The sequence below is a fragment of the Anastrepha ludens genome, chromosome 6, assembly GCF_028408465.1.
Source record: "Anastrepha ludens isolate Willacy chromosome 6, idAnaLude1.1, whole genome shotgun sequence".
In the NCBI taxonomy this organism is placed as follows: domain Eukaryota; kingdom Metazoa; phylum Arthropoda; class Insecta; order Diptera; family Tephritidae; genus Anastrepha; species Anastrepha ludens.
In genome coordinates this window covers 93,870,948-93,893,612 of record NC_071502.1, presented here as the reverse complement: position 1 = coordinate 93,893,612, position 22,665 = coordinate 93,870,948, and the positions used below count along the sequence as shown (strand labels likewise).

The 22,665-nt window shown below is 35.0% G+C and overlaps 1 protein-coding gene across 1 annotated transcript; it reads right to left on the bottom strand.

Annotated features, from left to right (window-relative positions):
* Positions 1-1,164: 1,164 nt before the first annotated feature.
* On the bottom strand, positions 1,165-16,640 carry LOC128867179 (putative lysozyme-like protein). The gene is made up of 2 exons (XM_054108274.1): positions 15,719-16,640; positions 1,165-1,235 (listed from the first exon to the last, which is right to left on the bottom strand). The coding sequence occupies exons 1-2, from the start codon at positions 16,638-16,640 to the stop codon at positions 1,165-1,167; spliced, it is 993 nt and encodes a 330-aa protein (XP_053964249.1).
* Positions 16,641-22,665: the final 6,025 nt, after the last annotated feature.

The following is a 22,665-nucleotide window of genomic DNA, read 5'->3' as shown; positions in this document are numbered from 1 at the left end:
CGAAACTACTTGCGTTACGACCAGACAAATCTGGCCATCCTACAATCTGAAACAGACAAAAACCCTTATAAGTCTTTCGAAACACGAACTAAGGCATATAATATCTCTTATCACCGGCCACTGCTTTTGGGCACTCACGCACGTCGGCTCGGGGTTCCTCAAAACGACCTGTGCAAATACTGCGAGGACGAAGATGAGGAAGTATCGAGCAGACATTTGCTGTGCAGTTGTCCCGGTCTAGCCAGAAGTCGACTCGCTCTTCTAGGCTCTCCAACAATTGACAATCTTTCAGTACTCTCGAACCTGAAAATCGAATCTCTCATCAAATTCTCGATACGAATTAATATCTTTGACCAAAATCTCGGTTAGGTGGGGAAATGATATAACATAATGAGCTCTAGGGCAACACAACGGACCCAACTTGCGGTCTATGTGGCACTCCGATGCGGGGTCACCCTTAAACCAACCAACCAAATGTTATTGTTTTCCCATTTTTATTATTTTTAAAATTTTATTATTTTTTTAATTTTTATTATCTTTTAGATTTTATTTTTTTAAGAGCTACTATTTTTTTATTTTTATTATTTTTTAAATTTTATTATTTTTTAAAGTTGATTATTTTTTAATTTTTATTATTTGTAAAGTTTCAATATTTTTTAATTTTCTTTTTATTTTTTTATTTAACATTTTCTTTCATTTTAAACTTAATTTTGAAATTCGAGTTGTTTCTGTTCAGAACTTTTGAAAAGGTAGGTTAAGCGAAAAAATTAAAAAACTTAAAAATTAGTGTTTTTTTTTTTTTTTTTTTTCGAAATCCTTTACTTTTTTGTCATAAGATTAACTAATTTCATAATATGAATTAAAATGTATACCACCTAAAAGGTGCAGCTCTCCAACCTTGTAACGCAGTCGATTTTAGTCTTTTTGGTTTTAGTTCATCATTCAAGCTTTTGGAGTAAGACACTATTTTAACAGTAAAAACTGTTCATAATTTTCAAAAATAAAAAATAAACACAAAAAGGGTTCTATTTACTTACAATTTTTTTATATAATTTCTAGCATTCTCTCCTAAATTCCAGTCAAAAGCGAACAAATGGCAATAAAATTTTAATTTAATCACACACTAGCACGCACACTCGCCGCAAAGTATGCTACAACTCAAGGTTAACCAACACCATCCTTAACAACTGCTCCACCGCCCCAAAATGTCGATTGACAGAACCATTCGCCTTTGTCTGTACAAGTATTTATGCGTGTGCCACAATGTCGATAAATATTACAAAAACAATGCATAACAAAGGAAATATCAGACGCAACAGCTTAAGTATGAAAGTGGGAAAAAAGTTGAGCAGCATAACAATGTGAGCTGTTATTGCTATGGATAACAAAAAGAAACTTGAAATAGCAGGCGCTTTTCATAAGCTGTTGAAAGTTTAAATGGATTAATGCTTTGAACGGAATTTCAATTTTAGAGTCACGTATGCGTAAGATGAGTGCGATGCACTGAGAAAAAATGTTGGGTTGAAATTTGTTAGTGGCTGACATAAATAAATCACTTTATCTTTTTATCGCGATATTTTGTATGCAAAATTTTTTCGTTAATTTTTTATTAAAGTTTGGTTTACTGTAAAACAAAAACCTTATCAAGGAAGCTTCCGAACTTTGCGTAAAATTCACGAAAATTAAAAACAAATTTGTTACTTCTCAATCGGAAGCTTTAGCAAACTTCTGCCCATTTTTTAGTCAGAATTTTTAGAATAATTTATGGAATGCAGTTTTATAGTCCATTGAATTTTAGTGTAATAAAGTGTAAGCCTGAAGCCGCTCAAAAATCAAGTTAATTTTTTTTGTGTTTTTGTTTTTTTGCTTTGCATACTACGCCGAGCATTTCCTTCCATTTGACAGACTTCCGAAAAAGTTCTTCATAAATATATAATTTTTTTACTTTTTTCAAAAACTTTTTTCATCATTTTATTGTGCAACTTGTGAAATTCTAAAATCCATTAACTGCATGTCAAATGCTGCCCCATAAGTCAATATCGAGGCGGCGAAACAAAAACGTAGAGCTTGCAATATTTTCACATCGCAAACGCTCTAAGCCCACCGGCAAGGACGCGTTCTCTTAGCTGGGTGTCATTACCGGAAACGAGCGGAAGTTATTAAAAACTGGGGTCACATTGCAAATAATGCGCAAAGAGCCTCATTACACAACATACAAAACAAAATACCTGTGTCGATGAAAAATCCCATATAACTAGAAGCATGTGAGTATGTGTGAAAGTGTTGTTTTTATTGTGCTGGCGAGTATAGATACATGCGCTTGTCTGTTGCGTTGTCAACATGTCAAGGCTCAAATGCGACTCGCAAAATATAAGCAAAAAAGTGGCGGTAGAGAACGGAAAAATGCCAACAAAGTGGTTGTGGGAGCATAGGCAGTGGGAGCACAAAGGAACTCGAGGAGGCTGAGTGATGGCTGAGAAGCAGCAGAAACCACGATTGTCTTTAATACAATATTTTTTTCACGAGTATTTATACGTGGGCATATTCTGGATTTTTATTATTATTTTTTCTCCCTTCAGTGGGCGAGTAGGGAACGCGAGGCAAATTTAGGGACGCGGTCGCCTAATTATTATTGTGCCGCTTAGAGCTCATGTTTGCAGGCAATGGTGTTATTTAAGAAAAAAGCAAAATGAGGAAATATTTGTGAGAGAGCCAGTGAAAAATTGTGTACCCAGTACAAAAGTCTGTCATATGAGCATAAAGTCTCGCAATACCAAGCTGCCCTGCCTAAATTCTGTCAGTCGCAGTTCTATAACTCCCTGAGTTACCAAAAAGGCCAAAAAATAATTTGTTTGTTTGATAAAAATTTGTTTTTCAAATTTTTGCGTATTTCGAAATTTTAAGAAAAAATACATTTTATTTCGTATTTTTATTTTAAATTTTTGAAGTGAAACTTCTTAGGCGTCGATGGACGAGCGGGAATGGAGAATAAAATTTCAAGGTCATGCAACCTTTTGGGCATTTTCGTTCTGCGAGAGAGAAAAAAGATATAACGTAGAGGAAAAGGAGAGATAGAGCTATACCACATATATATCTTAGATACACTTTAAGCTTTAGGCTCCTGAGTTTTTCCTTAAGGCCGGCGGGCCAATTAGATGTCCTAAATTCAGTAGTTTTCGCGAAGCGATAGTTGGGGATAGTTTAATATATATTTGAACTAAAAAAAAAAATATTGTACAATCTCCAACAATATATTGTAAGCCGAGTTATCAATAGATTCCCAGAGCGCCTGTATCCAACTTCTGTACAAGATACAACTTGCAATTTTCATCTGAAAACAAAAAAAAAAAAAAGATTATTAATTTTGATGTAATTATCTTCTATGTGAACTAAAAAAAACATCCAAAAACTTTTTTTAAGTGACTTTTTTACCCAGTTGAAGAGTTTTTTTCCTTGAAAAACCACTTTTTTTTCTACCTTCCCCAAAAATTCGAATTTTACGTGTTTCTCCCAATTTTCTTAGTTAATAAAGTGCTATCCATTCCGGCGTCGGATTTATTGGTATTGCCTTGTGGTAATTTATGCCGTTGCTGCGGTCTGGAATCGCTGCGTTTGTGCGGGTGATAAACGCTCAGAGTAGTGCACGTTGTTGCCACGGTTTGTGTCCGGCGTTTACCTACACCGGTCGACCCTTCTCCGCTTTTGTAAATTTTGTCTATTTGTATTCTCTGCAAATGTTGTGAATTTATTTAGGTATATATTATTTCTCTCTCTCTCTCTCTCTCATTCTCTCTGGGGTCCCTCCGCTCTTTCTTTGTCTGCCTTGAAAGTTTCACTTTTGTTATGTGTACTACGCTACACGGACTTTATTTATTTTATATTTTTATTTTAAATTTTATTTTTTAATTTTATATTTAATTTTTATTAAAACAAAAAAACATTTTATTATGTATTTTTATTTTAAATTACACTTAAAAAAATTTTTGCTGAACATCACAGTACTTTTAATTCAAGAATAATGTCTAATATTAGCAAACAAAAATTTAAATATTAAAAAAATTAGGTGCAGAAGTGAATATTTATTATTTTTTATTTTTATTTTTATATATTTATTGCTGTTTTAATATACAAGACAAACTATAAAAGCTAATAATTGGTAATTTGACGCTTTTCGATGTCTAGCATCAGAATTGATCGATTAAAATAGAAAACCAAAAATACATTTTGTTTTTTATCGCCCTGCGTCATTGAGCAATTCAAAGTTACTAAGTTATTCTTATCGATTGCAAGCATTTTAAAGTGGTGCCACATGGATGTGTGCCACAAAAAATCTGTATTTGGTAATCACATTGGTAACCTCATTAAAATTAAAAAAAAAAAAAACCAAAAAAAAAATACAAAAAAAAATTTAAAAAACAGTTAATCGTCCATTTAGAATTTCAATTGTTGCCTTTTTTTTACTTAAAAATAGATTTAATGGCCTATATTCTAAAAGTAATAATAATAGTTGGCGCTCGTATCCTTAGTTGGGATTTTCTAATATTTCATGTTTCATATCCACAGTGGGTTTCGACGTCGGACACACTAAATGGTAGTCAAGCTCAAACCAGCTCGATTGCAACGGCCGCAAATCAATAGAGACTAATATTTGCCGGCCTTGAAGCATCTGCCCGAGAGTATTCGCAAAAATACTTTCATTATTATTCTTCATCTTACTCTTCTTCTTTTTCTTCTTATTGATTGTTGCAGTAGTCACCTGCGAGATTTTTTCCGAGTTCAGCAAAACGCGCCAGACGATTCTTCCTCATACTAACTCCCGTCAATTAGATATACCAAGTAAAGCCAAATTCTGCTAGACTTATCATTTCTAACACAGAGGAGGCCTTTCTCTTTCTGAGCCAACGAGCAGATACGAGCCAACGAGGATTCTGGTAGACAGAAAAAAATAAATGAGGACAGAAAAAAAATAAACGTTTTTCGGCTACTCGAAAATTTATGTCTGATAGATCTTTTTAGTGGCGGTCAAAGTTCCCATCTTTTACGCATTCTTATGGTCAATCGGCGTAGGAAAACTGGTGAGCCTTACATTTTAGAGATATGAAGTATTCGGAAATTCTATATAGAAAAGAACGGCAAATATTTTTGTAGAACATTTTAACCCTCCAACTCTTCAATAGATGGCTCTTTTTAATCTCTTTTGCGAAAAAATGTATAAAATACTCATAATAAAGGGATATAACGGATTAGGCAGGTAGGTAAGTGGGGTGGCTGTTGCAATGACACACTTAGATAATGGATTAAATGTACCACAAAAATAGTTATCATGAAATTCGACTATATGGTAAGTCTTTTAATTCACAAAAGCTGAAAATTCAACTTAAGCGCAAGTCAAAATGGAAAATGCTTTCTGTTACTTATTCGAGAAAAAAAAATTAAAATAAAATAAAAAAAGCATTAAAATAGAAAGCCAGAAGAACAGTTTTTGTTCTATGTTCCACTCCACTCCAGATGCTGCTGTTGCCATGCACACGAACTTTACAGCCACTTTTATGAATTCATAGTAGTTGTTCTGAGTGCCAAAGGACATGTCATGCCTGGACACTTCTTTACTCAAGGGTTTCGAGTGAATTCTGCGGCATACATCGAGGTTCTAGAGACAGTAGTGAAATCCTGAATTGATAGTGCGCGCGGTGGCAAACATACAAGGCTCTGCTGCTTCACACAAAGTGATGGCGACACAGAATTGAATGGCTGAAAATTTTCATGATCACGTAACACTGAACTTAGGGGCGCTTAACTCCGCGGACCTTTATCTCCTAGATTAGGTCAGCCTGATTGGCATTAAGCCACGCATAGACCTTTTGGTCCCTAGCGATTATCTCCTAACTTACTACGTATATAAAATAGGTGTGCGCCATTTTGACCAGTTTTAACAATTTTACTTTTTTTATTTAGCTTCAATTAATAGGTATCTTATAAAAGCTTAACTCATACGACCAAAACCAGATACATAAATCGTTTTCGAACTTTGTGCAAAAATTATGAAATTCATGAAAATTATTCAAAATTTCAAATGTTTTTAGAATAACTTATGGTATGCAGTTTTGTAGCGCACTAAAAAAGTGTAAGTTGTCAATGGCTACAAACTACCGTTAATTTTTGACAATTTTTTCCGTGGACGGTGCTAGCCATTTTCTTCCATATAAAAAAATTCTCAGCAAAAAGAGAAATTGTCATAACTTTTACAATTTTCATTCCATTCATTCACTTCAACTTAAATTTTTTTTATTACTTCTTTCACATCCATAAGAATAATCATCGATTTGCGCTCTCCTCAACCTCAGCGCTTTTCAACGCTCTCTTCAGTCTTGCATCGCTTAACAACTCTGAGCTTTCTTCAGGGGTATTCTTACCTATATTTCCGCGCACAACTTCTGCGAACGACAACAATCTGCCAGCGACACATTCACAAGTCTCCGTCAGATAGCCTTTGGCAAACAATAACACCGACTTAACTTCGCTATTCCCTTTATCCCCCATTCACTTTTCCCCTACTCCCTCTCACTTCACCCACACAACAAATAAAGCAATGCATCCAAATGAGTATTTTAACCCATTTTTCTTATGTCATCACGTTTATTGTGTGCGCCACTATTTATTCTTTTCCACCACTCCTCTCTGCGTCTTCCCCCTGCGTAAAAATGTGTAGCAAATCTCTAATGAGTTTTTTATATGTTAATGTGTTGCATGCAATATGCTAATGCTCATGTTGCAACAGTGCGAAATGGTATTTGCATGTCATCACCATTTTAATGAATTTGTTTATGATTTTTTTTTTGTTGTTTCTTTGATATAGTGATGACCTGGGACTTGATGACTAAAATGTGATGTGCATAAATTTTGAATTACAGCAGGGAAATAGGGTGGAAAATTTGTACTATAAACAGATTTTTATTCTAAAAAATTAAGTTCAAACGGGTTAGATTAAACCGAGGTCGATAAATTGAAGCAAATTTTAAAACAGTTAGGTAGGAGAGATTCGAACTATTTTCTCCAAAAATTAATATTTTCTATCCCAAGTTTAGGGCTTGCAAAATGCTCTATTTCAATATAGTTTATGGGGTTAAGGGTAGTCAGAGGCCCGAAAAATTATGATTTTCAATAATTATTTTTTTTTTTTTGCTAGTCAGTTGCTTTATTTGTACTATAATAAAAACATGGCATTAATACATCACGTTTCGACTTGACTTTAGCAAAATTAAAAAAAAAAAAAAGCAATTAATTATTGTAAAAGTTATCGCTGTGTGTGTAGAGCCCGTTGCTTCAGAAGTCCCTTGCGGTGATAATCACAAGTCCTTGCAGCAGGTTCATCTAAAATCAACCGGACAAAAGTAAATAGTTTTATTAATAGATTATTTTGTGCCTATTTGATTTTAAAAATTAACAATATGGCGGCCTCAGGAAATATTTTCGACCGACAATTAATTGTTTAAAAAAATCGAAATTTTTGAAAAAAAAAAATCCTTCGATCAGGCACTAGGATTTTATGTTTTTCAAAAGCAGTACACATTTTTTTTAAATCTACCAAACGGGTTTTAAGTTACAGTTATCACCAGTTCAAAAAACATAGTTTTAAAAAAAAGACGCATTTAAAGTTTTGCTATCGATGTTGCTTACAGCTGCTGCTAGCTACTTGCTCACGAACGCTCCGGAGCGCCCGAGCACTCTTTGTTAATTGTTGAATGGCTCGAAAAGAATTCGTCAGATTCACTTAAAATATTCACACAATATTTTTAAGATACTATACTTTAAGAAAATGCAGAAAAAATCCAATTTTTTGAAAATTCTGACTACCTCTAACCCCTTTTGTAGAGGGCCACTAGGTCATAAAAGTAAAGGGTACTTAAATTTCAAGGGCAGATGTTGAATGTGAACCACACCTAAACGTCAACGACACCGTTGGACTTCTTGCTTTGGGGTTATTTGAAAGAAAAGGTGTACGTCGATAAGCCAGCAACAATTCAAGAGCTAAAGGATGAGATAATTCGGCGCATTAACGGCATAGAACCTCAATTATGCCTCAGCGTCATCGAAAATTTGGACAATCGGATGGAGCTGTGCCGCCAAGACCGCGGCCGCCGTTTGGCCGATATTTTGTTTCGTACGTAATTGAGCTATACTAATATTATCATAATAAAGAGAAATGACAATAATTTCCTAAAAAAATTGTATTTTGTTCAAAATCAATACCGGCCCTTGAAACTTAACCACCCATTTAAAAAGGCAGTAGTGAGAAAGCTCAGATTAGATTAGGATGAAGGCGTTACCCACATTGGAACACAATCAGGCTGGTAGTCCATTGTGATGCTGCGTGGGAAACTTGTCCTTGTATTCTATGTTATCCATGTCTTCGCTCAGCCGCCAAATGGCAACAAAAGCTCAACAAATCGCACACATTTTTGCAGAGTATTCGAAATTTATTTTTAATCCTTCAAACAAAATGACCACATAGCGGCAATTGAATTGGATGATTCGCATACCAGTTGCAAGATAAATGTCAGAAAAAAGTGCAATGCAATGACCAACATAATTCACTTAATGCTGTAACGCACACATTAGCTTACTTAACCACCAAAAAAATTCCATAGCATTATTTTTCTTTCTGAAAAAAAAAGACAATATTTTTTATTACAAAATCTCACTCTGCTTTTAGCCTTTGTCTTTGCTCATTTCGAATACATTACCAAACACAAAGAATTGTGTTCTACACCGTACTCATGCATTTTTTCTTTTTTATTAGCATACTTGCAGGCGCTGCTGCCTGCGAGCTTTACATAAAAATATCAACCAACACTTTTTCAACCATTTTCTCGATTTTCAGCGCTCCCACACTTTACAATGTAGCACTTTTAGCTGCTAGCTACTCTTAAATGCAAACTAAGTGGAAATGCACGCTGAAAAGTATGCTTCGGTATGATGCAGGAAAAGCGTAAATTTTCTTTAAAAAAACCAAGCAAAAAAACATAGCGACAGTTCTTCAGCAGTGGCTAGGATGAGTAAACTTGACTCGAGGGTTTGAAGTTGCATTTGGATAAGTGCAACTGCTACTTTTGCTGCATGCAAACGTAGCCCCGTAAGGGTATGGGTAAAGATATGCCAAACTCTATTGCGCATTTGTTCTCCTTTCAACTCGACTAAAGGACACACATTTTACAGCACTTCCAACCAATATTTATATTCTATGCGCATTTAAAATCGCGATAGAGTGCTCATATTGGAAATCTTTACTATCCTGCGAAATATCATTTTGGCATGAAGAGCAGTCATGTACAATGTTGCATACACCTAGGCGCAAGTATGTACATATATTCATAAAATGCCCGCAGTGTCGTTCAACTTTGATGGTGAATTCATAGCACGACGTGTTTGCTGACAGAATCTTTTACGGCTGAGCCCAAAAGTTTACATAGACGCAATAAAAAGGAAAAGGGAAGAAGGGAATAAGTCAACGAGTAGAAAGGGAATAAGCCAACGAAAGAGATAGCGGCTCAGCTGGCGAAATGACTCGCTGAATATAAAAGTTTAAGGTTATTTGATGGGTGTTGCGGAAGTTTTAGTTCTATGATTTTATTTTATTTTTTAATTTATTTCATTTTATTTGAATTAATTTTATTTTATTATTCTTAATATTAATATTTTTTTTTTTTTAATGAATATGAAAGAATTTTTCAAGCAATCAACGTTGGTGTTATTTAATTTTTTTTAACATTCCTTAACCAATACTATTTGTTGTCAGTGGGAACCATTCATTTACTCCAATCGAATATTTTTCTTCCTACTGTAGCTATTTTCCCTATCCACCCGATGTGTGTTTGGTTTTATTTATTTTTGTTTTTTTTTTTGTTTAATTCCACAGTTAGTTCTGTATTTATTATTTGAATTCTTAACTTTTGTTTTTATTTGTCATTATCCATTTCCGCACAATTCAATTTAGTTGCAGTCCTGCCACCGTTCGTTCTTCTTTCTTGACTTGGATTTTATGAATTTGTCATTATTGTTGCTGTATTTTATTTGTCTTTTTACTTACTTTTCGCCTTTATTTTTCACATTTCAGCCATTCTGGCGCCAATGAAAACTTTCCACGGGTATTGTTTGGCTTTTAGAATTTTATTTGTATAAAGAGTGGAAAGTGTTTTTTCTGTTTTTTTTTTTTGTTTGAATATTTATCGTTGACTGCGGAAAAAGAAATTTACTTTTGGTTCTTAGAGAATATTAGAGCAGGTCAACTGATTATTTAAGAAATAAGGACATGAACATTTCTATAACCTTTTCCGTGAATCGTGAAGAAATGGAAAATGAAATATAATTAAATATTTCACCTTTAAATATTTTTCAAATTTAATAAAAAGCATGCAGCAGAAACAAACTGAGTTTCGTGTAAAGTTATTAAAATGTTAAAATGACTACAAAGAAATTAGCGCAAGACAACTTAAACATTTTTGTGTAACCATCAACTTCGAATTTTCCATATTCCATACTTTCAGCTATAAAAACTATATACTTGGGAATTTTATATCAAATTCGATAATTTTTAAAACAATATCAGAAATTCGAAACTTAAAGCAAAGATTACACAAAAAAAAACCCACAGGTAGGTAGGTAGGTAAAATGGCAAGAGTGCCACAGGCACACTTCAAGTAGCACTTACGGGCCATTTTGATACCATAATCTGGACCATTACCTGTGCAAAGAAAAATTATTGGGAAGAAAAAACTTTCTACAGCCATCCAGTGCTGTTGATGTAGTGGAGGAGAGAAAAGAGATCTAGGCTGAAGAATTTCTTCAAGTCATCCCCAAAGGGCACGCTAAGGAATCTCAATGGCCTAGCCGCCAGAGCCGGACATTTGCAGAGTAAATCTTCAACAGTCTATTTCTCTGTAGGATCCCCACAGCTTCTGCAATGGGGGTTGTGCGGAATTCCAAGCTTCACCGCATGAGTACCGATCACCCAGTGACCAGTGAACACAGCAATGAGTTTGGAAATTGAATGGCGGGGGATTCCCATCACACTATCGTACGAGGGGTGCCTTTTATATGTCGGGATTAGAGAACTAAATCAAATTTTAAGGGGGAAGTCTACTGTTTCTACTGTTATTTTTCAAAAAATCGATTTTTTTTTTATTAGCTTAAAAAATACTTTGAACCCTCTTAAATAAGGTACAATATGTGTTACAGCTGGCTAAATTTTTCTTCGTTGAAATTTCGACCTTTTCCCGAAGAGCTCCAAAGCTTTAAACGCTGAAAACTGAAACTTTAAACGCATTTTTCTCGAAACTAAGTTTTTGTATACGGTGTACACGATATCTCGAGTTCTGATAAATGAATCAGCTTAAAAATTTAATTATATATTCTCTGTAATAGTGTCTCTCGTCTGACATAGGATTTTTTTTGATATCGTTATTTGTTAAATTGTTATAAACAATAGTAACATCAATTTTAGACAAAAAAAAAGAAAAAAATTTCAAGAATTTTTTTTTCAACGCCAAAATTTTTTATCGACATAATCCTACGTCAGACGAGAGTCAATACTATGTATATGATAACAATATTTTGTTTTTTTGTTTTAGATCACCGAAACGTAAGATTTCATGTACACCGTTTAGGCACCTAAGAAAAGCGGACCTGCGCTTGCAGAAGTGCCACAGCGGCCATTTTGAATATTTTGACTTAAAATTTTTTTTTCAAAAACTTAAATATATAATAAAGATAAGAGTTTAAATAGATTTTATGTACGAGCAATATTTTGTTAGAAATAAAATCCGGAAAATAAGCCTGTTTTTTCCCTTGTCACAGTAGACTTCCCCCTTAATCATCGAAAATCACTTTATTGTTTTTTAAAATATTCTCCATGAAGATCTATACACTTTTGCATGCGTTTGAACAAATTGTCGAAGCACTTTTGCCACTCTGAATGAGGTACCTCCAAAACATGCATTCTGAATGCCGCAACCGCTTCTTCAGGTGTCGAAAAACGTTGACCTCTCAGTTTGTTTTTTACGTACGGGAATAAAAAGAAGTCATTCGGTGTCAAGTCAGGACTATACCGCGGATGACCCATTAATTCGATGTTTTCGGTGCTCAAAAATGCAGTTGTTTGAGCCGATGTGTGAGAGCTCGCATTGTCCTGGTGAAGAGTGATCCGTCTTTGGCGATTGGTTTTCCTAATTTCTTGGAAGACAACTGGCAAACAAATGGTTGTGTACCACTCAGAATTTACTGTTCTGCGTTGTTCTAGTGGTACGGTTGCCACATGTCCAGTTTTTCCGAAAAAACAGGCGACCATTTGCTTGGAAGTGCTTCGAGCGCGTACAACTTTTGTTGGATTTGGCTCATATTGAAACACTCATACAGTTGACTGCTGTTTACTTTCGGACTCATACGCGTAAATCCATGATTCATCACCTGTCACGATGTCATAGACGTGTTTCGAAGTCCCGCGATCGTATTTTTTAAGCATTTCCTTCGACCAATCCAGACGAGCCTTTTTTTGAGCGATTGACAAATTGTGTGGGATCCAACGCGAACAAATTTTTTGACAGTCAAATGTTTATGCAATATTGAATGTATGCTGGTCCCACTAATGCCTAAGATTGTCTCAATCTCACGATAGGTCACATGACGATCTTGCAAAATCAGTTCGCGCACAGCATCAATGGTTTTCGGAACAACAACTGATTTTGGACGACCTTCACGAAATTCGTCCTGGAGTGAACTAAGACCACGACTGAATTCACCATACCATCGATAAACACTGGTCCTTGATGGAGCTTCATCGCCAAAAAATGAATTAAGTTCAGCCATGCAATGTTGCTGAGTTAATTCACGTCGAAAGTTGTAAAAAATAATCGCACGAAAATGTTCACGATTTAATTCCATTTTTGGACCGAGATGAATCTTTAAGTTACTGTAAACAACACAAATAGCGCTGGTATTTCAAAACGTTCTGAGTTCGTAAAAGCCAAAAAATGTCAAACTTTGCGATACAGCTGTCAGTTGACAGATTGCAACACCGGGGTTGCCAAATCCCGACATATAAAAGGCACCCCTCGTATTGGGGACATATTGTTTTTGAAATAGCACACGATGAGACAGACCTCCATCTGTCTTGCGCTTTTCTTAGAAAGAAATTGTGTAGTTTCCCTTTAACAACGGACAAAGGGACACCGATGTCTGCGAGAGGGACAGCTGAAACCGGTTCTGTCGAACTCTTCCTGGCAAGCTCGTCGGCAATTTCATTTCCCTCTATATTCCTGTGCCCAGGAACCCTGATAAGGGAGATGTTTCCTGCTCGATCGAGATATTTGAGTTCCTCCTTACAGGAGTTCACCAGAAGAGAGCAGCTTAGCTATCGGAAAAATATTAATGTCTCCCTCCCAACAGCGATCTTGAAGCATTTTGCATGCTTGCAAGATCGCGAAGACCTCTGCTTGAAAAACGCTGCTCGTTTCCGGCAGTTTAAAGGAGACCGAAATGCTGGCTGATTTAGAGAAAACCCCCGCTCCCACTCCAGATTCCATTTTGGATCCGTCAGTGAAAACAGAGGTACCTATATCCGTGCTGACTCTCCCCTCCTCCCAGTCTTGCCTGCTCGGAAAGATAGCCCTAGCACAACCCTCAAAACACAGTTTGCGGATGGAGAGAACAGTGCGAAGTACAAAGAAGGAAGGGGAGATCTGCTTCAAGATTCTACTATGTCTTACAGGAAATTGTCTCCAGAGGCCAAGCTCCTTCAACCTGATAGCGCTCTGAGCAGCAATGGATTTGACCTGCAGATCCACAGGAAGTAAGTGCAGAATAACGTTGAGCGCAGGACGTATTCTACAAGCACCAGTGATGCCCCCACATGCAGTTCGCTGCACTCTCTCCAGTTTAGTGGTGTTGCAGCCCTTCTGAAGAACTACCCACCAAACTAGGCAACCGTGTGTCAAAATTGGCAAAACCACTAAGTTGTACATACAAAGTACGACACGTGGCTTGAGACCCCACTTTTTGCAGAACATATATTTACAAGCATAGAAGGCTATATTGGTCTTCTTAACTCGATTTTCTATGTGTAGCTTCCAGTGGAGCTTGGGGTCAAGTATTACACCAAGAAAAGCCCACAGGGATTTCAAAACTGGTTTTAAAGATTGAAGAGTAAGGATTGAAAAGGAAGGATTATCAAAAATACAACAAAAAAATTTGAAAATTCTGTTAGAAGGATCATTCAGATGTAGTGCAAGTAAAAAAATAAATAAAATAAAAGTTTTAAATTTCGATTTGAATTTTATCGAAAATTTTCATTTGAATCTATGTACACAAGAATGAATTTCGAAAACTAAGAAAAATGTAATTTTAGAGAACGAAAACCATGGTTTTTTTGGTTCTATTCCAAAATAACTAATAAAATATTAAAAACTTATTTCAAAAATTCAAAAACAAATATTGAAAATTCAAAAAGACATTTTAAAACTCCAATGAGAAGCCTCAAAAGTTTAGAAGCTTAAACCTTGAAATAAATTTCCAAAACACCGAAATGAATTTAAACTAGTCATAGAGCTCTTCAAAAATTTATTTCGAAAATGAAAAGAATATTTGAAAATCGAAGACTTGATGTGAAAATTATTTAAAAAATTAATTAAACAGATTTAGAAAACACGCAAATGGCTGTCGACGATTCCAAACAAAATTCGAGAGTTTGAAGAGAAATTTGGCAAATCAGAAATAAGTAAAAATATATTGAATTTAAAAAAATAATTGTGCTAATATTGAAAAAGTACAATTGAATTAGTAAAAAATAATAAAAAAATTACTAAAAAAGTATAAATTGATTTCAAAAATTATTTTTTAAAAAAGTTTATAATTTCAAATATACGAAAAAGAAAAACGAAAAATTAAACTGATTTAATGATTCAAAATACACCTCAATTATTCGAAAGAAAGTGTTTTAAAACTTGAATTTTTATTTTTTTTTTCACAAAAAGCAATATCTGAAGTTAAAAACATGAAGAGACTTTCAAAACGAAACTGATTAATCGAAGTTAAACTGCAAATAGGCTATAAAAACTCGAAAGCGACCATCGGAAATTTCTGAACTGGTATTAAAGACTCACAACAAAACAGTGAAAATTAAAAAAAGAAATTCAAAAAATAAATTTTATTTGCAAAGCACGGAGCTGATTTTCAAATTTATATATTTTTAAATAAAAAAAAACAATAATTTTGTGAGACTCGTAACATTTTTTTTTTTTTAATCGAAAACAAAACTTTAAGCATGCGAATTTTGCAATAAATTTTTTTTCTGTTTTGGAACCGCACAACGAGGCTCGGAAAATTTCACAGTAAACTTCAACACTTAAAGTTAATTTCCAAACACCGAAATGACTTTGAACCTTTATGAATCCATTTGGAAAATTAAAAAAAAAAATCATGATTTGAAAATCTAAAATCCGATTCGAAATAGCAAAAGTAATTATAAAGGATTTGATAAATTGAAAATCAATTTCAAAAATTCAAAAATAAAATACGTTAATTAGAAAAACTTACTGAACTAATTTCGTGAATGGATATAACAAAAAATTTCAAATTAACCAAACAAATTTAAATTTTGAATAATTTACATTACGTACGTTGGTAAATTTAAGCAGTAAATCAACTTTTCCAATTTCCATCCACTCACCTTCGTACTCCTTTCGTTTTTTGCGCAAAAACGACGCTGTCATATGTAGACCAGCTCTTGCAGCCAAAGCCGAGGCGCGACTTCTCACACTATTACCGCTATGCTTTGACAACACCGATGCTCTCGAATCCTTGCGCCGCTTCGATCTATGCCTTCGACAGACACCGCCTCCACCTCCGCCACCATTACCAATCGCATTCGACGATGAAACCGTACCAGCCATCGAAGCAGCCGACACAGAACCCTGTTGCTGCAAACCACCATAAATGGATGCCGAATGCGAGGCAAGCGGCGTAATCGGAGTCTGTGTATTCGATTCATCCGAATCGATGAAACCCAAATTGCTATTGGCACTATTGAGATTGATGCCACCGCCGCTAACACGATTGACCATGCCGCCGCCACCACCACTCTGTCCACTCCCACCGAAACCACCGAGACCGCCGATGCCAAAGCCGCACACAGTCAAACTGCCACTACCGCCACTCTGCGCCGCCGAGGCGGCCAATGACGCTGATGTGGATGCGCCAAAGCGACCCGAAAGCGAGGCGGCCAACTGTTCATCCAATCCATTTGTAGTGTTCTGCGCCAAATTCTCGATCGATTCAAAATCACGCGTCAATGCTGGTGGCATTGAGTGGCGAAACCACGAATCCTGTCGCTGTGTGATGCCTTTGCGCTGGCGGCGACGCTGTGAGGCGCCCAAGCCGATGTTGGTGGTTGTGGCCGTGGCTGAGGCTAAGGCTGAGGCAGTAGCAGAGGCAGAGACAGAGGCAGAAGCGGTGCCAGCAGATGCCGACGTATCTGTGTTGCTGGCATTGACATGTTCAGCATTTGTGCCAGCGCTAATGGCGGGCAATAGTGAGGATTCCTGGCTGCGAAGCTCCAAAGACTGGCGATTGAAGTTCAGCGAGCCGGACATGTTGAAGAGGAGATTTTGGGAATTTTAAATTAGTAGTACGCTTTTCCAGCTGGTAGTGCGCTTCGCAAGTGGCAGTCCAACAACTACTATTTTCCGGTTGCACCCATTTTTTGAGTATATCTGTTACCACAACTTTATAAGTCACTGTTTCATTAAGAATTTTTGAAGGCACTTTTTGTGGGTTGTGTTGAAATTTCACTTATACACTTTTTCTTTTTTGAAGTTTTATTATCTTTTAATACTTTTATGGTTCCGTGTTAATATCAGCAAAGCAAGAAAAGGCACTTTTTATGTCGTATATAATTTTCCGTTTGTTTTTTATTTTTTATTTTTTTTTTATTATATTTTCTGGCACAAGTTAGGCAATAAAAATCTCCGCGCAATTTTCCTCACATTGTCAGCATTCTCTTCACTTTCCGCTACACTTTATTTGGTAAGTTGTTGTTGGCTCGTAAATTTCGGTGCCAAAAAGCATACAACAGTTCAACGTTCAAATTTATTTTGCAAGTATCGCACGATTTACGTTCTCCTACTACCATTTTGAGAAGTATGTGTGTATTAGTAAAATAAGAGCTGGTTGGTAGCTCTCGAGGCTTGCGAACCTATAAATTCAGCCTTTGCTGGAGTTGTGAAGAGTAAAAATTCACTCGAAAAATCTAAACATACATTTGGCCGCACTACTTATTATGGTTTGTATTGCTGCTTTGCTGTTGCTGTTTGGTTGTTGTTAGTTGCCACTTAAGGGGTTATATACCTTGTGTTTTTCAAAAAAATCAAAATAAATTTTATTTCTTTATCGTAAAGTACAATCCCTTGAGAACATTTTCCAAAAATTTCATAGAGATCTGAGCAATAGATCGAAAGTTACAGCGTTTTAAATTGTGCGTCGTCACGTCCTGAGCGTACGGCCTCATGCGGCGCTTGAAACTTTAAACGCGATTATCTCAAAAACGTGTTTTTCCAAAAATGCTTTTGCGGTGGACGCGATTGCAAAAAAAGTATTCAACCGATTTTTATAATTTTTTTTTTAAATTGTTCGTAATTGATGTCGCCTCTTAGTGAACGATCAACTTTTTATGTATAAATTTTTATTTTGCAGATATGAATTTTTTAATGCCAATTTTAGGACTGTAGAAGTGGAGTTTTTTAAAAACATGTTCCTATTTTCACAAAAATCAAAATATTTAATATATTGATCGTTCACTAAGAAGATATAACCCTATACTAATGAAATCTTTTCGATTTTTTGATTTCAGTTGACTTGGTGGACTTGAATCGCGTCCACCGCAAGCCTCTTCCAAAAAAAGGGTCTTGGGGGAAAACGCCATAACTCCGCCATTTTTAAATATTTTTACACAAACGCCTTTTTTTTTTCTTTAAACATTGTAATATCCAATAATAAAAACTTTTATACAATAAAATTATTGCTACATATCTTTAAAAAAAACCCAACTTTCGCTAATTTCACCGGACCACAAGGTATATAACCCCTTAATCAGCAAAACTTGGACAAATGACAATTTCATTGTTCGAATTGGCAGTAAAGCATTTCCAGAATCAGCCAGCCGCTTTTACCAACGCTCATAAACTCGAGTTTTTCACTTCGAAATCAGTTCTCAACTAAGTTCACACAAACGAAAATCGTTCTTGGCTCGGCGCCTAAAAATATATACTGTAACAGGAAATACTTAGATTTCTTCATACAAATTTTCCCTCCCCGTTTGCCCTTCTGCATCATCATCATCGAACTCTTGAGTTATTTTTATTTACAAGCGGTATCATTGAACTGAAGTAAATTTTCTTTTCTTGCACAAATTTCCTCTTTCACCGGCCTTTCACTGCCTGATGTTGGCTTCGCATTTTTCACATTATTCCATAAATTTATTCTTAGTTCAATTGCAATTGGAAATAGGTTGGCGGCAATTGTACCTTCAAGTGGCCAATCAATAATTCTATTACGTATATTTACTGCTATTATCAGCTAAGAAATTGTGCCGTATTTCAAAGAAAACGTGCCTTGGCTGCATTTTCGCGTATGCATGCACACGCGTACGTCACAAGAAAGTCAAAATGATGAGCTCGTAGTAGGGGGAAAATAACAGGTAAGCTATTCTGCATACACATTTAAGGAGTCTAAAATTTTACTGTCGTAAATGTTATCCGGCATTATCCGCTTGAGTTAAATAAAGAATGAATGAATAAGAAAATAAATATGAAATGGTAAATAAGACGAAAAGTTGTTATCCGGCGATATCCATGTAATAAAAAATACTTTTTTGCTAACATGAATAGTCCATCCCTCACATTTTCTGTGCCAAGAGGCAGGAGTTAACTGGATAAGATGGATAAATTATTTTGAAGAGTATCCCTTAGGGTTAAGTGGTAAAACTCGCATAGAATGAGATCTAATATTTATTATCTTTTCTAAATTACCAAAACATATTATCCGGCGTTATCCATGTCATAAAACAATTACTTTTTGTTAATTTAGATATACAATATCTCATATTTTGTATGCCAAAAGTACAAAAAGTTTATCCGTAGTCAACTGAATAAGATGGATAAACTATTTGGAAGCTATTTTATCCGCTTAGCCCTAGAATGGTAGAACTCTTACAGAATGGGATATAATTTTTATTAACATTTTAAACTGGCAGAATGTCATTAACCGGCTGTATTCATGCAATAAAAAAATTACGTTTTGTTAATCTAGATAAACAATACATCATATTTTGTATGCAAAAGATACAAAAAGTTTATCCGGAGTCAACTGAATAAGATGGATAAACTATTTTGAAGCTATTTTATCCGCGTAGCCTTAAAATGGTTAAGCTCGCACATAATGCGATGTAATTTTTATTACCATTTTTAATTGACAAAAGGTCATTATCAGGCTTTATTCATATAATCAAAGAAATAATTTTTGTTCATATAGATAACGTTAGATGAATACTTTTATTTGAAAAAGAAAACAAAGTTAAATATGTTATCCCCTTTATCCGCTTTGCCTTGAAATGGTAAAACTCGCACAGAAAGTGATCTAGTTTAAGTTATTTTCCGGCGTTAGCCATGTAATAAAAAATATGGGTATATGCCGAAATAGTTAATTAGAAAAAAAATTAAATCTTAAATTAAGAAAAAAAATTACGTGTATTTTAATTTTTGATTCCTTCAGTTCCATCTATTGCATTCAAAATACGGAACAATGTAAGGAATGTCGTTTTAGTAAATCGAAATTTTAGGAAAAACATGTATCCTGTTTCATACGGATACATCAGATAACATAATTCGCTTCCGAAATGATAACACTTTTAGCTTTTTAGGATAGAAAGAGCAAGAATTGAATCTTTCGAATAACTCGGATAAAATAATTTGTATCTGAACTTATAACGCTTTTAGCTTTTACGATAGAAAGAAAAAATATTTAATGTTTCGAATAATTTTACTGAAATATTCGATTAACCCTGTTTTAATTTCTTCAGTACCTATTAGTATCTATTGCATTAAGAAGGTGCAGATGTTTGGTACGTCTTTTTAGTCAATCGATCTGCATTTTGTATTACTTTCCCTATACAGCAAATATTTACACTTTATATTATATTTTTCGGGCAAACTTTATGAAAAAAGTTTATCCGATTTCGTTTGGATAACACGGATAAAACAAGTTATATCTCAACTCATGACACTTTTAGCTTTTTGAGATAGAAAAAGCAAGCATTTGATGCTTCGGATAATTTCATTGATTGTTCGATGAATTCGAGGTGGTTAATTCGATGAATTCAATGATTAGTCGAGGTTTCTTATTTTATAGTTGTTTGAATAAGTAATTCACAAGCATAAAATATATATATTGTACTTCTTGTTTACCTTATAGAAACTTAGAGAAACTTGTGTACGGATAATTCGGATAAAACAATTTCCATTTTCACTCGAGCATTTTTATGCTTTTAGAGTGGAAATAAATGAAAACAGTGAACCTAGAACTTACGGATAACTTGAATAAAAAATATATATATTTTAACTCATAGCTTCTATGTTTTTCGGCTATTAAACAAAACAATAGATATTCATTCGCGCTTTATTTAGAATAATAACTTTGCAGTTATAAAAGCAATTCCTATCAATTTAACAAACTGCTGCCGCGCGGCAACTACAAGCTAACAAACTGTTACGTTACTACTCATACAATATAATTCACCTGAACTACTCCAGTGGTCTCACCTTGAACTGTGTTAAGCGAAGGTATACATTGTGGGATGGAAACAATGGCGTTTCAAATTTCAGATTACAAATTTTTTAACCATCTCAACATTTATGCAAATCGAAAAGAGGACACAAACTCTAGCACCCTTATACATGCAAACATTTTAAAATCCATTGTAAGTTTATTCATTTATAGCGAAAATAAAAGTCTCGCTGAATGTTCGAAATTATGAGAATTCACACAGCTGACACTTGAAAGGTCATGAAAGGGAAAGCCAACTTTGGCTTACAGCAGAACTAAACATGTGTCACATATATTTATTTTACATAGGTATGTACATAGATTTTAATATTCGTGAATGAGCCCCTACTTGTAGCACACTGACGAGTGAGTGCGCCAACGAATGTAAAAGTTTGCCGCAACTAGCACACACACAAAAAGGACTCACATAGTACGCGTACTAAAAAGTCGTTGAAAGGAAATTGAAATGAATTTTAATTAATTTGTCGTCGTTGAATGTGGAAAAGCAGCGAAGTGAATAGAGCAAAGCAAAGCAAAAGCATAGAGTCAGACACTATAGTTTTCGCAAGGCACCCATCTAGGTACTCCTGTTAGGTAGGGGTGAGAGAGTGAGGCCGTGAATGGAAGGCATTGATAGAGGTTTGAAATATGGAGTTACGTTTGCGTTGAAGGGATTTTTCAATGATGTGGCAAATGCAAAAAAGTTGGTAATATTTTGCAATTAACACATTCAGCGAAGTGTTAAATCAGCGCGTAGATAATTTGAATTGCGAAAAAAGTGTGAACGTAGAACAAATGTAGAAACCAGGTGAGGTAATGTACTGGAAAAATATAGTGGAACCACGAGCAAAGAGGAAGCAGACGATTCTTAAACGAAAAGCGTATGCAAAGTATTAAAATAATTTTGGTGTTTCTCCACGAATAAAGTGAAATTTCCCAAATTATTTCCACATTTGAATAAAAAATAAATATAAAACGTATAAGAAAATTCATCTAGAAAGTTTCACCTCAGCAGTTTGGCAGAGCCCACATTAGGCGCATATATCCATGAAAGCCCACTTTTTTTCCAATTTTATTCGTAGACATACATACAAACATGTATGCATGCATAACTACTCCATACATCCCTCCATCGAAATTCTTCTTTAAAATTTACAATTTACCGCAATGCAGTTAATTAATGCAGCACCCCCTACGGCACCACTTTGAAGCTGCACGAATGAATTTAACACGAGAAAGTGAATGCCGTGCGAACCAAAGCTATGACGGCAGCCGCAAAGTATGTAAAGTATTTTAAGTGAATGAAGTTCAGTACACTTCACAAGCGCCTTATGGCCAAAGTCCAGTTGAGTATTAGAATAATAGGATTGAGCAGCTTTAAATGTTATAGCACTTTTGTTTTCTCTTGTTATTGTCGGCATTAAAATGTAAGTTTTGTTTCGTTTCAAGCATAGCCAACAGCTTTCAATGACTTTTGTTGATTTGTTTTGTTGTAGTTGGTTTGTCCAACTATAGTGTAACGGCTCACTGCGAAGGCGTTAAAGCAGAAAATTGCATTTATTGTAATGGCAAATATGCCATAGGAGAAGGAGACATGCGGATAAAGAGAGGTTAAATATATGAAATATGATTTCCGCAAATAATGCCATTATTAGAGTAGGCACAGCATAAATTACGCAAAATTAATTGAATATTGTTGGGAAACCAGCTTAGATTAATGCAGATGATAAATTGCAAATCTAGTAAGATAGTGGAATTATTTGAATATATTTACTTAACCTTTTAGTACAAAACTTGGTT

Coding starts and splice junctions, on each gene's coding strand:
- LOC128867179 (XM_054108274.1), bottom strand. CDS start 16,640: ATGTCCGGCTCGCTGAACTTCAATCGCCAGTCTTTGGAGCTTCGCAGC. Junction 1,236..15,718: donor AAAACGAAAGGAGTACGAAG/GTGAGTGGATGG, acceptor ATACTTGTACAG/ACAAAGGCGAATGGTTCTGT.